General features: G+C 36.3%; 2 protein-coding genes across 2 annotated transcripts; both read right to left on the bottom strand.

The window, feature by feature from the left end:
• Positions 1-429: 429 nt before the first annotated feature.
• Positions 430-4509, bottom strand: LOC148311456 (uncharacterized). Its single transcript, XM_088256594.1, has 5 exons — positions 4256-4509; positions 3570-3668; positions 1994-2089; positions 1817-1915; positions 430-732 (listed from the first exon to the last, which is right to left on the bottom strand). Exons 2-5 carry the CDS (start codon positions 3613-3615, stop codon positions 644-646), a joined length of 330 nt encoding a protein of 109 aa, XP_088112720.1. The 5' UTR covers positions 3616-3668; positions 4256-4509; the 3' UTR covers positions 430-643.
• A 4034-nt stretch (positions 4510-8543) lies between these two features.
• LOC148311455 (uncharacterized) lies at positions 8544-10296 on the bottom strand. Its single transcript, XM_088256593.1, has one exon. The coding sequence runs from the start codon at positions 10071-10073 to the stop codon at positions 8682-8684; it is 1392 nt and encodes a 463-aa protein (XP_088112719.1). The 5' UTR covers positions 10074-10296; the 3' UTR covers positions 8544-8681.
• Positions 10297-13951: the final 3655 nt, after the last annotated feature.

Here is a 13951-nt window from a genome sequence, read left to right as displayed (position 1 = left end):
GAATATTCCCAAGATGCCAACTAAATCCATCACGCGACATTAGAGAAGATATGTATGGATCTCTGAGCTTTCCAAGACCAATAATCTTTATAACTAGGCAATTTTTTTATTCCCATCATGTTTATAGCTAAAAAGCCCCCTTTTGTACATTGCCGATTGCCAATAGGTGACCAGTTTTAAGAACAGGTTGATTATTTGCATCAACAAGTAATGGTCTGTGGGACTGTAAAATTTTCAATGTACATTTCCATTATCCCCTCGGGGCTTCGGTTACACGCCGCGAGCCATACATAACCGTGGAAGTTATTTGTGGAAGTCTTTAGCCTTCGGGACTATACAGTGATTCAGCAATACCGCTGGTACCCGTATATTTTATATTAACTTCTAAATCCAGACCCAATACTCGTAAAGTAATGGTCTGTGGGACTGTAAAATTTTCAATGTACATTTCCATTATCCCTTGGTGACCCTTGGGACCTCCCTTCATTTATCGCGCAAGTCGCCCAAAGAGGGCATAATTCCATTAAAACCTTCGGTTACCTGAAATATGCACCTGAATTTTAAAGGCAAGAAAAAAGAATACCTGTAAAATACAGTAGTAATTCCATAATTAGGTAAAACCCCATGGTTTAACCTTGTGACCTTACACATTCTCCATTTTGGAAGCTTTAACTATGATTTTAATGGGAGGTAGGCAGGCCTTCCGAATGACCCTGTAGAGTACACTCCTTCCTGTAAACATTGCAAAAATATGTGTGAGTTCCGCAAGCTACTCCGCGACTCCATCCTTATTTGCACAATCAGCCGTGTGAAGGCTTTCACATTTGGCAGATCAGACTGTCACTTGAGGTCGATCGGAGCGAGGTTGGGCGGTGGCTGGATGCAGCTCATGCAGCCCGCTACCTGCATATGCTGTCAGGTCACCGAGCCCCCTTTTGTACATTGCCGATGGCCAATAAGTGACTAGTTTTAAGAACAGGTTGATTATTTGCATACTGCAAAAATATTTTTCCATAAACGGTGGTCTATGGGACTGTAAAATTTTCAATGTACATTTCCATTTTTCTCAATTTAAGATTTTTCACATCTTGAATTTTTCCGGTATACGAAGGGAGGTCAAAAAGTTCGCGGAATGACAGGGAAGGATAATCGCCTTTTTTCTTTTATAGCTTCTTTTAATTGATCTAGTAAAGAAGCGTGGCATTCTCCCGTTTTTTTCCCGATCATTAATTTTATGGATACCTTCTGTATCCCAAAAGATCGTCGCCATGATCTTTCCGACCGATTGAGACACCTTATACTTCTTCGTGGAAGTTATTTGTGGAAGTCTTTAGCCTTTGGGACTATACAGTGATTCAGCAATACCGCTGGTACCCATATAATTTATATTAACTTCTAAATCCAGACCCAATACTCGTAAAGTAATGGTCTGTGGGACTGTAAAATTTTCAATGTACATTTCCATTATCCCCTCGGGGCTTCGGTTACACGCCGCCAGCTATAGATAACCTGAAGTTATTTGTGGAAGTCTTTAGCCTTCGGGACTATACAGTGATTCAGCAATACCGCTGGTACCCGTATATTTTATATTAACTTCTAAATCCAGACCCAATACTCGTAAAGTAATGGTCTGTGGGACTGTAAAATTTTCAATGTACATTTCCATTATCCCTTGGTGACCCTTGGGACCTCCCAAGTCGCCCAAAGAGGGCATAATTCCCTTAAAACCTTCGGTTACACTGAAAGATGCATCTAGAATTTCATAGGCAGTGAAAAATTTTGCCTGTAAAATACAGTAGTAATTATGGGGTTTTACCTTTGTGATCCCAAGCATTCTCCATATTGGAAGCTTTTACTATCATTTTAACGAGAGGGAGGCAGGCCTTCCGAATGACCCGGTAGAGTACACTCCTTCCTGTAAACATTGCAAAAATATGTGTGAGACTCTCAAACGTTACTAGTGAAAATTCTAGAAACACTTGATTTTATGCACCTTTATTACCCCAAGCATCCAAATCTCCCTCACTGCAAAGTAATTTTAGAACAGGAAGACTGGCCTTCCTGATTGCCCGGTAGATCACTGTCCTTCCTGTAATTCACATTGCAAAAATATGTTTTAGCTTTTAGCCTCTGATATATTTGGAGTTGTATTTAAAACCATAGTGGTTTGTCACTTTTCCAGCCTTTCTTTCACCTTATCCCGCAATAAATGTTGCAACTGGAATGGGACTCAAATTGACGACATTAAATCTTGACGTTGATGGGTCAACCATGAGGTCGTGGGTAGGAGACTCGATATCAATATTTTGAATCTCAATAGTTATATCTTCAGCAGCAATCGGGATATTGGTAGTTTCTGAAGGTTCATGGATGTAATCAGGAAAAATATCTGGATTTATGGGCCATATGGGTCTTAGCAAAACCACTTATAGCATTTTAAACGGTTGCTGCCGTGCCATAAGCCTCACTAAACAAAGTTCCGCAGAACTGTCGGTATGAAGCGAGAGGAGCGAGGCTAGGGAAGACTATACCGGTACCGTCTGGTTTAAAAGTAAAAATCATATACCAGTTATCTAAATATATTTGTATAGCCATGATCTAATAGATTGTGGCATAATTCTAACTAAATGCCGGTGGACTTCTTTGTTTAGACCAGCGATACTCGATGTTTTTTTTTCTTCGGGCCGCATACATATATTTATACTGTTACAAAAACCCCACATATCTTCGTTGTTAAGTTCCTTGCACAATCAGCCGTGTGAAGGCTCGCGCGCTTTCACATTTGTCGGATCGGACTGTCACGTAATGTCAATCGGAGCGAGGTTGGGCGGTGGCTGGATGCAGCTCATGCAGCCCGCTACCTGCATATGCTGTCAGGTCACCGAGCCCCCTTTTGTACATTGCCGATGGCCAATAAGTGACTAGTTTTAAGAACAGGTTGATTATTTGCATACTGCAAAAATATTTTTCCATAAACGGTGGTCTGTGGGACTGTAAAATTTTCAATGTACATTTCCATTATCCCCTCGGGGCTTCGGTTACACGCCGCCAGCTATAGATAACCTGAAGTTATTTGTGGAAGTCTTTAGCCTTCGGGACTATACAGTGATTCAGCAATACCGCTGGTACCCGTATATTTTATATTAACTTCTAAATCCAGACCCAATACTCGTAAAGTAATGGTCTGTGGGACTGTAAAATTTTCAATGTACATTTCCATTATCCCCTCGGGGCTTCGGTTACACGCCGCCAGCTATAGATAACCTGAAGTTATTTGTGGAAGTCTTTAGCCTTTGGGACTATACAGTGATTCAGCAATACCGCTGGTACCCGTATATTTTATATTAACTTCTAAATCCAGACCCAATACTCGTAAAATAATGGTCTGTGGGACTAAAATTTTCAATGTACATTTCCATTATACCTTGGTGACCCTTGGGACCTCCCAAGTCGTCCAAAGAGGGCATAATTCCCTTAAAACCTTCGGTTACACTGAAAGATGCATCTAGAATTTCATAGGCAGTGAAAATTTTTGCCTGTAAAATACAGTAGTAATTATGGGGTTTTACCTTTGTGATCCCAAGCATTCTCCATATTGGAAGCTTTTACTATCATTTTAACGAGAGGGAGGCAGGCCTTCCGAATGACCCGGTAGAGTACACTCCTTCCTGTAAACATTGCAAAAATATGTGTGAGACTCTCAAACGTTACTAGTGAAGTGCACTGCCACTATATCTACAGTTGCCATAGCTAAAGGCAATGCCAAGTTGCTCGATTCTGTCAATACTTTCATTTGGCCACGAATACCCAGTGTAGACATCATCCCCTTGCTTGGAATTGGGGACATACTGATGGAGAACTTGGCCGCCCAAATCATTACAGCCCAGGTTGGTATTGGCAGACCTAAGCCAGTAAAGTTTGTGTCATGGCGTGACTAGCAGTGACACAACGCTTGGGCACAACCTGCAAAGTGTCATATATAGACCGTATGTTACGCCCAACTATATGACAAGCGTATGTACGATCTAGCAGATTATGTATGCTTCGGCTTGAAAACACGGGGTCGTGTAGATTTACACCGCTCCACATTTGCAGGCTCCGATCTAAATTTAGTACATATTCTGCCGAATTGTGCTCCAGTTTACACTCTGGAGTGGGTGGGAGTTCAGGTTTAAATGATCCTGAAATTTCTTAAATTTGAAACAATCTTTATTTATGTAGACACATAAAGATAATTAGTAAAAACAGATTATACTATTTTGGGGATGTGGTGAAGAGGAAGAAGACGTATCTGCGGAGTTGTAGCGTTGTCGTAGATGGACTGTCGGGCCGGCCGGAGTATCTTCGTGACGTTGACGAGGGTGCTGGACTGGAGATCGTAGCGAGGTCTTGATGCGGTGTTCTCGTGACGACGTCGGTAGATGGGTGTCGACTGTATGATGGTACTGGCTACGTTCCCAGTGTACGAGTGAGATGTCGATCTCCGTAGTCGCGCTCCCGGTGGAGAAATGAGATAGCGAGGCACGGGCTGTACCCCTTTTATACGGTTTGGGAACTCTTTGTTCCTTTGTCTTGGTTGATGATCAAAGTCCGTTGACACGTTAGTCAAAACAAATTGCAATGGGACGTGTGCAATCCATTGTTCCTGGTCACTGCCTCTTTTGTTCTGCATAGTTGCAGTGATTGACTTCTGAGAATTCGCTAATGTTAGCGGTTATGGTGAGTGACCTGACCGCTACACTATTATTATTCTTACTGTTAAATTCCTTCTTTTTGTGGGGATTTGAATTAGTTGAAAATTGGCGTATCCGGTTTTTTCTTTTTATCATAACAATCGCGTGCATCATGACCTGGTTTATTACGTGTTGCGCAATAACCATTCTGTGTTTCTGTTAATTGTGACGACCTTTCTTCATTCATTGCAAATCGCGATGCTTCTTCAAATCTCGAAGGATCCCTAGCTCTGAGAATATTACTGTATTTAGGTAACATACCTACCGTAAATGCTTGAAGAGCCATTTGTTTGATAAGCGCGTGATAATCCAAACTAAATGAAATCGACACACCCGGTAAACCGGGTGTGTCGTATATTCAATAACTGGTAGTATATATATCGCTCACTCCTTTCAAGAACGTCATAAATCAAAAAACATGATTTTTCAGGAGAACGTTTTTAAAGTTTAAAAATATAACACAATATATTAAAAATAAATATCAAGCCACTTTTTGAACTTTTTACTTTGCAACAGATCTTTTTAGGTAAACCTGAAGAGTTTTTATCCATTTAAAAAATATTCAGTAAGTATATTTAAAAAAAAAAAAAAAAACTTTTTCTTCAAAATGCAAAAACAATATTTTCTGCCCTGCAGTTGGTAAATATTGAGTTAAAAATATGCCTCTTTTCCTGGGATATAGTACATTTTCTGGGCATTCCGAAAACATGCACAACTACAAATTGACGATTTTTGATTTATGACGTTCTTGAAAGGAGTGAGCGATATATAAACCGGGAGTATATTCAATAACTGATTCAACTATAAGTAACTGTGAAAAACATTTAATTTCTGATCAAAATTTCAATTAGAAATTCTCTACATTCTTCCCATGTTTTAAGTTGTCTACATGATATCACTGCATCTGCTTTATCAACTATTTTACAAATTATATATTTATATAATATGTCTTTCTGCCACGGAACCGCTGAACTCTTAGTTCGTTAGCATAATCGCAATCTTTAATACATTTGGTAAACACTTTCTTCTCGTCTTCGGGCATTTTAAAAATTGAAAATTAAATAATTATATTAAAATTATTTCCGTATTCAGAGATTACTTATTAGAGTAACAAATAATATTTGATAATTATCTAACTGTATACCTATACTTATCATCTAATCATATACCTAAAAATCTACTTGGTATAGAATTAATTAGAAAGGAAGAAGAGAGATACTCGTGTTTTTGATTCTTGGAGTGTCTCCATTTTAGGAGACATTGAAATGCAAGAAGTAAATTAACCACTTAATGCTAGGGTTTTTTTATACTAAGTTTAAAAAAAAAAATCAGGTTTTTTTAAATGTTTTATTCAAAGTTTATACATTTTTAAATTAAAATATAACAATTTAAGCATATTTATTTTTTTTAAATTAAGAAAAATTAATAATTCAATTTAGTGTGATAGATTTTAAAGCATGGTGTTAAACATAGACCGACATTACAATCAGGACAATAGTATCGACTTTCCCGACGTATACGTTTTTTTTCGAGCAGCACACGATGCATCTTTTTGTGGGTGATGTTTTTTTTTCTGTTGTTGGTATCGGCTCTAAAAAGTGACATTCTGTCAGGCGCAATGGATTTGCATTTGGATTTGTGCTTGGTCGTCCGCCTTTTGACGCATATTCCGGGTTATGGTAGTTTTCTATGTACTCATCTATGAGTTGTAATCGAAATTCTAAATGTGTCATAGATTAGCCCTTTTTTTGATATAAAACAAAAGCATTCCAAAGCGCCTGTTCCATGAGGTGAAAAAACATTTTTTTATAATATTTTTTCCCCCGTTTTCGTGTCACTGGATAATTAGAAATATGTTGGTCTACTCTATCAACCCCTCCCATAGTAAAATTGTAATCTACTGCCACTTTAGGCTTGCTTATTCTGTTATTCCTTTTAACAATTTCTACAGAATTCGCACCATGTATGGTGGAAAGAAAGAATACATCTCGTTTATCCTTCCACCTCATGACCATCACTTTTCCTAACCGATAAGCAGATATAAATCCTCGCTTAGTTTTCTTTGGATACAATATCTTCTTTGGAATGCCTTTCCTGTTTTGCCTCATAGTTCCATATGTATCAGTCTGATGTAAGATAAGGAGATCTGCTAATTGAACAGACGTATAAAAATTATCAATGGTTAGACAATGACCTTTATTCAGCAGTGGTTTTATCAGATTCATTACAATTTGTGTTGACATGGGTAAATGCTTGTACTGAGAGTCACCAATAATTGTTCCCTTTCCTGTATATATAAGAGATGACCATATATATCCTGATTTTGACTCGCATAAAAAATAACTCTTGATTCCAAATCGGGCACGTTTCAAAGGCATATACTGTATCCAGCCCAATTTTCCTTTATAAAGCATCAAACTTTCGTCAATCGTTATATTCCGCTGAGGTTTATATGCTTGTTGAAATTTATTGTTTAGATGTGAGTATACAGGCCAAATTTTATTCAGTTTAGGTTGTAGATGAGTAGCAGAATTATATTTTTCATTGTCTGAAAAGTGGAGGTATCTTTTTAGCATAACAAATCTTCTATGAGACATCACTTTAGTAAAAAATGGAGTTATAATGGAGTTTCTCTTCGCCCAATATAATTTTTCTTCTGGTTTATACACTATACTCATTGTCAAGACAATTGCGAAAAAAGTTCGCATCTCTGATATGCTTGTACGCCATTGATTTTGTACACTTGAAGAGGTTGATGATCTCGCTCTTTGCATTTGCGTAAAATACAAATTTGTCTCGTCTACAATATTTTGTACTAATTCATTGTCAAAAAAGTAATTGAAAAATTCATATGGTTGAGTGAATGATAAAATTTCCTCATTTATACATGATATTTCTGTAAATTCAAATGGGGCTGTTGATCCTGGTGTGTCTGCTTGGATGTCGATCTCTGTCCATTCATCTAAATCAAGAGGCCGGCTGGGATGTGCTTCTTCTGATGCGGAACTCGAAATTGACGAAGAGGAATCACTTTCGGAATGTTCAATATCAATATTTTCATATTCACTATCAATATCTTCATATTCACTATTACTCTCCATTTGGGATCTTATTTGAAAAAAAATTCAAATTCAAATTGATACGATATGATAAATGTTTTTTTTTTTGAACGATGTATTCATACATACACGAAAATGTGAAAACAATATAGTAAAAACGAAATAAGCAGCTCAAAAACACGACCGATCTCAACTGCAGGCAAATTCTAACTGCGCAAAATACATCGCTAACTCTCACGGGCGTTACTCGTGTAAGCTAAAAATAGAACGCTGCGTGTCGAAACCGGCGAGCGTCACTCGGGCTAGCAGAAATTGGAACGCATTTAGCGCGCGAGCGTGACTCGTTCAAAAGCATTAAGTGGTTAAAGAATGAATAAAATAAAATAAAAATATATTTTTTTTAAATACGGTTTTTTTTTTAAATAAGGCATTCCACCCATATGGAGAGTGATCTCTGCCTGAACCATAAAAAAAAAACAGAATTATGCAACAATGACACGGAATAAAATATATCAGATTCAGGAAGGTACGTACAAGTAGAGTAGAATTGACTTGAGTTTGCCGTTCGGGTAATTTTTCTGCGCATGTCGATTCGGCAATGTTCGGGATTTCGCCGATTCGGTACAGTGTGTTTAAAATACATGTTACGTTTTATAAAAAATTGTAAAGTTATAGTTATTTAAAAAAAATAGTACCTGTATTATTTTGGTTTTCGTTTCTGTGTCACCCGTAGAACAATTCAACGAGGGAAAAGTATTTTAGTTCACAAAACAAAAATTTCATCACAAACTTATTTCAATGTAAATTGTTGTCAAAGAAATATAATACGAAACGTAAAATAAACTGAACTCATAATAATTTATATTTAACACATGACAATTTATTAAAACTAATCTGAGTCTAATGGTTCAATTCCTTCCATATCACGTGATCCTGAAGGTATTTCGCTGTTGTTACTGTCAGAATCACTGGCACTGGAAGAATTATTTGAATCCACTTCTAAATTGATAACGATGCCTTCTGACAAATGGTCAATAACATCCTCGCTTATTCTATATGCGTTTTCACACTCTATTGCGTGTTTACAAACATTACCCCAATCACCTGGAGTGAGTGATGAAATCTTTTCTTCAACTAATGTTTGTACGTTATTAAGTGTCACGGTGGTGTTTTTTTGTGCGACGTGCCCTTTTACCCTTGCCCATATTTTTTCTATCGGGTTAAAATCTGGATGGTTGGGAGGAAGACGTAATGCTGTGTGACCTTTATCTAATAGTAATTTGTCTATATAAAATTGTTTATGTCTCTCCTTATTTGTTTGTATAATACTATAAAGCTCCGATTTGCCCATGGGTAGTGAAAATTGAATTCCTCTATCTGTGAGCCAATCTATCATCACCCGCTTTCTGGAATTAGAATTTGGTGCTGGGTTTACTAATTTATTATGGTAGGATGCATTATCTATAACAACTACAGAATTACAGGGCAAATTTGGTATTAGTTGGTTCGTCAACCATTTTTCATAATTGTCTATATTCATTTCTGAGTGATAGTCACCAGTCCGCCGATTTGATTTGTAAATTAATAGAGCATTTGGAACGAACCCCTGTACACTACCAGCATGAACAATTATTAATCTTGGACCCTTAGAAATTTTCCGTTTAAATCCTAAATTTGAACCATCAACCCAAGCTTGTGGTTTGGTATGAGTACTATGTACATATGTCTCATCTGTATAAACTATTGGTCTGTTTTGGTCACGAAATTCCTTAATTTTTTTAAAAAATTCAGTTCGTTTCCACCTGATGTCAGGTTTCTCTATCAAAAGTTTTCTATTGTCTTCTGTATTTTTCCAACGAAACCCTAATTGACGCACAATAATTCGAAATGTTGACAACTCAGCATTTAAATTAATTTCTGTTTTCATTAGGGAATGAAGTTTTTTAAGTGTCGGCATCTCTTTATCAGTAACGTGGAAATCGTGAATCCTCCTGCGTATCACTGCTTTATCAAAATCGTCTATATTTCGTTTTGTTTTTATCTTTGGCCTCTTTTTAAATGGCGTTGTAAAAATCGGATTCTGTTCTTTTTCAGATAATATCTTTCTTAAACTTCTTTCAGAAATACCAGTTGCTAACGCAACTCGTTTCTGTACTTTATTTAAATTTACGGTTATTCTGTTTTTTGATTCATCTTTCATAAATTTAAACACATTTAAAATTACTTCCTTTGTTTGACTGTGCAGTGTTTTACCAAATCCTATCTTAGATGAATGCGACATATTTATATTACAACACACACTTTTACACAACTTTACACTTTTCACTTATCACCTAAACACCCTGTTAATTTGTTTATGCACAAGCGAGACAATGGCCCTTCACAATATCTTAATTTAGCGCGAAAATGACCTACAAGTAATTTATCATAAAGCGGAACAATACGAATTGTAAGGCGATGCTAGAGCGAGACGAACGACATTTCGTACGCAAGTCGTACAGCGCACTGTCAAAGTTCAACGAAATTGGGCCTACGCGCATACAAGGTCAACGGCAAACTCATCTCAATCTTACTCTACATATAACTACAACAGGTCAACGTAATGGGACTGTTTGTCAGTATATTAAAATAAATTTATACCCGAATTGCAACAATGTAAACTTACACAGCAAAACAAGATATCAAACACAACTGTACATTAAACACGTTAAAATAAACAAGGTCCGGTTTTTCTATATTAGTCTTTCATTTAAATTTAGAAATTTTATTAAATTAAAATTAATTAAGGGATCTTGGAGTGATAAAAGGAATTCAATACTTACCGGAAATGTCACACATTTGCTTGGAATTTCACGCTCAAATACCTGTCGTTCCATTAACGGACACTCGAAGAAGACGTGATCAACTGTCTCTTCTTCTGTGCCGCACATACAGGAGAGGGAGTCCACCACTTTAATTCTATGTAGGTGTGCAGCAACCGAACAGTGACCTATCCGCATTCAAAAATATGGTTGAACTCTTACATAAGGGATATCATAATTTAAATTATCTCGAATCTTTTGAGATTGGAGGTGTTGAATTCGGAGGTCTTCGATATATCAGTTTTGATAGTACGATTTCCTTCAGGATCGGAGAACTTCGAACGTTCAGGAGGGTAGTATTTCTTCTGCATTTACGTCTTTTCCTAGTATATTATTGATTTCTTCAACTAGTATTTTTGTGTCCTCTTTTTTAGTGCAGTTGATGATCAGTTTATTTACTCCGACTTTTTTTATACCGTCGATGCCTATTTTTAGTTTTGGTATTTTAATGTTATCTTTGATTTCTTGAGCGATAATGTTATTTTTTCCTGTTATTATTATTGCATGATTTTGTTGGGGTACAGGTATTTTATTATTTGTTGTGAGTACTTGTGAGTACGTCCTCTTGCTGCTGTTTCAGTATTCTTCCATGTTTTTTGTGTAGGTTTCGTTGTTTTTAATGATTTTTTCTTGCAGATTAATTATTTGGTTATGGTATTCGTTTTTTTCTTTATTAATTTGCTCCTCTAGCGCCTTTAAATTCTGTTCTAGAATATTTTTTATTTTTGAATCTTTTACCGTTGTGATTTTGTCAATTTCATTTCTGATGTTATTGATAATTAACTCCATATTGGGCGTGAATTCGCGTCGCCCGTCCGGGCGTGCGCGGGTTTGTGTGGAGACGGTAGTATTATATTAGTATTAGACAATGATTCTCCGAGAGCGTGGGGAGTAAAAGATTCTCGCATTGTCCAATCCTTTGGTCATGATCTCCCTGTCTGTACTGTCTTTGCCATATCACAATGTCTTCAACATTGCAGGTTCTGTGTATTTCCACATTGGGTAATGATGACATTAGTATTATGTATTTAAATCGCAAGCTTACATTTTTGTCACTCGTATATATTACAACAGTATGTCTCCACATACTGTTGTAATAGATACGAGTGACAAAAATGTAAGCTCGGGAAATAAATACATAATAAAGCAGAGGACAAAAGATTTTTTCCAAGTGGAATGAATGCAACTCTACCTAGATTTTTTATTAATTTTGGGGGACCGGAATGGGTTTATTTTAATTTTACTTTAAAAATAAGATTTATTTGGTGTATAACATTTATTAACAAAATACATGTCATAATTATACAAATATATACATGTTACATTTTCTAGTGGTTAACTAGTTTTGACAAGTGGTCTGTTCCGAATGCAGATAATTTGTTTCAATTCTGTCATTATATATCAAAAGCGGCCATATCCAAGGTTGAAAAATTGGAGCGAAACAGCTTTTTGTTACAGGAGTGATTTTTTTCCAATTTTTTCATTTATAATGTAATAGAAAATTGGTGATTAAAAAAATGCAGAAACATGAATATGTTGAAACAAAAATACTCAAGTATGGCTGTGGCTGCTTTTGACTGTAAGGACACACCTGAAATTTTAAATTATTTTATTTGATTTATATAAATATAAATACAGTTTTGGTAATAATTAAAGGTTAATACATGTAATTTTGTGAAAATCTGTAACCAGCTTTTTTTTATCTTAATTTCATAATATGCATATAAAATAATTTTGTTTTAATAAAAATAAATAAGTATAAAATGATAAAATTCTTTTATTTTTCCTTAGCTAGTAAGAGCAGCGAACTCGCTACAGATAAGTAGAGTTTTGAAGGCAATATAGTGACTGCCTTTGACATTTGCCTCATCAAACACGTGGCTATAATACATGCATAGATGAGATAGTTTGCTGCTCTTACTAGATCTATAATTATCAGTTTTATTTTCAGATGTACTCGAAGAATGCATAAAAAAAAGAAAATTGAGGTAATGTATACTTTGGAATAGGCACTTTTTGAATAGATATACAGTGGAACCTCTTATAACGAGTAATTCGCTTAGCAAACAAAAAAAAATGAAAAAGTTGCCGAGTGACATTTCGCATATCGAGTTACAGAGTGAGCCGGGACTTCTGGCGCCAGTTAAAACAAAAAATGTGATTCATTTGTTTTCTTTCTCTCTTTCAAAAATTTTTTTTTTAAATATGTCAGACCGTAACATTTAACGTCTACATTTGACCTGATGATGGAATGATTATTCCGAAAGCGAAGTCACAAAGTCGAACCCTTATCCGCACCCCAATGGTGCATAGGGCACTGCATCATATATAAACGCAGTGTTATCTTGATCGTTAACACACGAAGGAAAGGTGATCAGCCCTCCGCTTCGGGTACCAGTCCAGGGTAATATTGAATAAGTATTAGAGTGAAAAAATCATTTATATTTATTAGACCCCCCCTCTGGGAATGGAACCCGGGACCTCCAGAACGGTAGCCGAGCGCGCTGACCATTACACTACGGAGGCGGACAGCCACAAAGTAGTGTTTTTAAAGTGGTATTGCACAAAGTGAAGGATTAATGGGTAAGGAGTGGTAAAAAATGTTTTACTTATTGAGTAGGATTCTGGAACGAACTATGCTCGTTTTGAGAGGTTCCACTGCGTATAACTCAACTCAATATATCTTAACTCAACCCCGATTTCCATTTTTTTTTTTTTAGTCAAGTTCTTGCCAATTTTGCAATATTCTTGCCAATATTCAACCTTTCACAACTGGCGGCATGCCCCATTGCGAATTTGTTAACAAAAATTATCATCAATTATCCCGAGAGATGACTGCACGTTCTAATATCTGTGGTGGAACGGAAAAGGGGCACAAGTCTGTGATGCTTGGTACAGACGGAGCCAGAATGCATATGGCGACTGTAATTTTATCGATGTATTTTGTCTCTGGTCCCGTTCACGTACGAATTTTGTGATGACGAGGACTATCTAATTCTCGGCGTGTTAAAATTCATATCGTTCACTCCTTTCAACAACGTCAGAGAAAAAAAATTGACAATTTTCAGTTGTGCATGTTTTTGGAATGCCCAGAAAATGTACTATATACCAGCAAAAGAGGCATATTTATAATATTTACCCACTACAGGGCAGAAAGTGTTGTTTTTGCAATTTGAAGAAAAGGTATTGTTTAATTATTTTTTTAAATATACTAAATATTTTTCAAATGGAGAAAAAAAACCTTCAGGTTTTACCTAAAAAGATCTGTTGCACGGTAAAAAGTTCAATAAGTGGCTTG

This window comes from Brachycentrus maculatus, unplaced genomic scaffold (genome assembly GCF_059751285.1).
Source record: "Brachycentrus maculatus isolate JH-2025_06_01 unplaced genomic scaffold, ASM5975128v1 h1tg000064l, whole genome shotgun sequence".
Lineage (NCBI taxonomy): Eukaryota > Metazoa > Arthropoda > Insecta > Trichoptera > Brachycentridae > Brachycentrus > Brachycentrus maculatus.
This window is presented reverse-complemented; position numbering and strand designations above follow the sequence as displayed.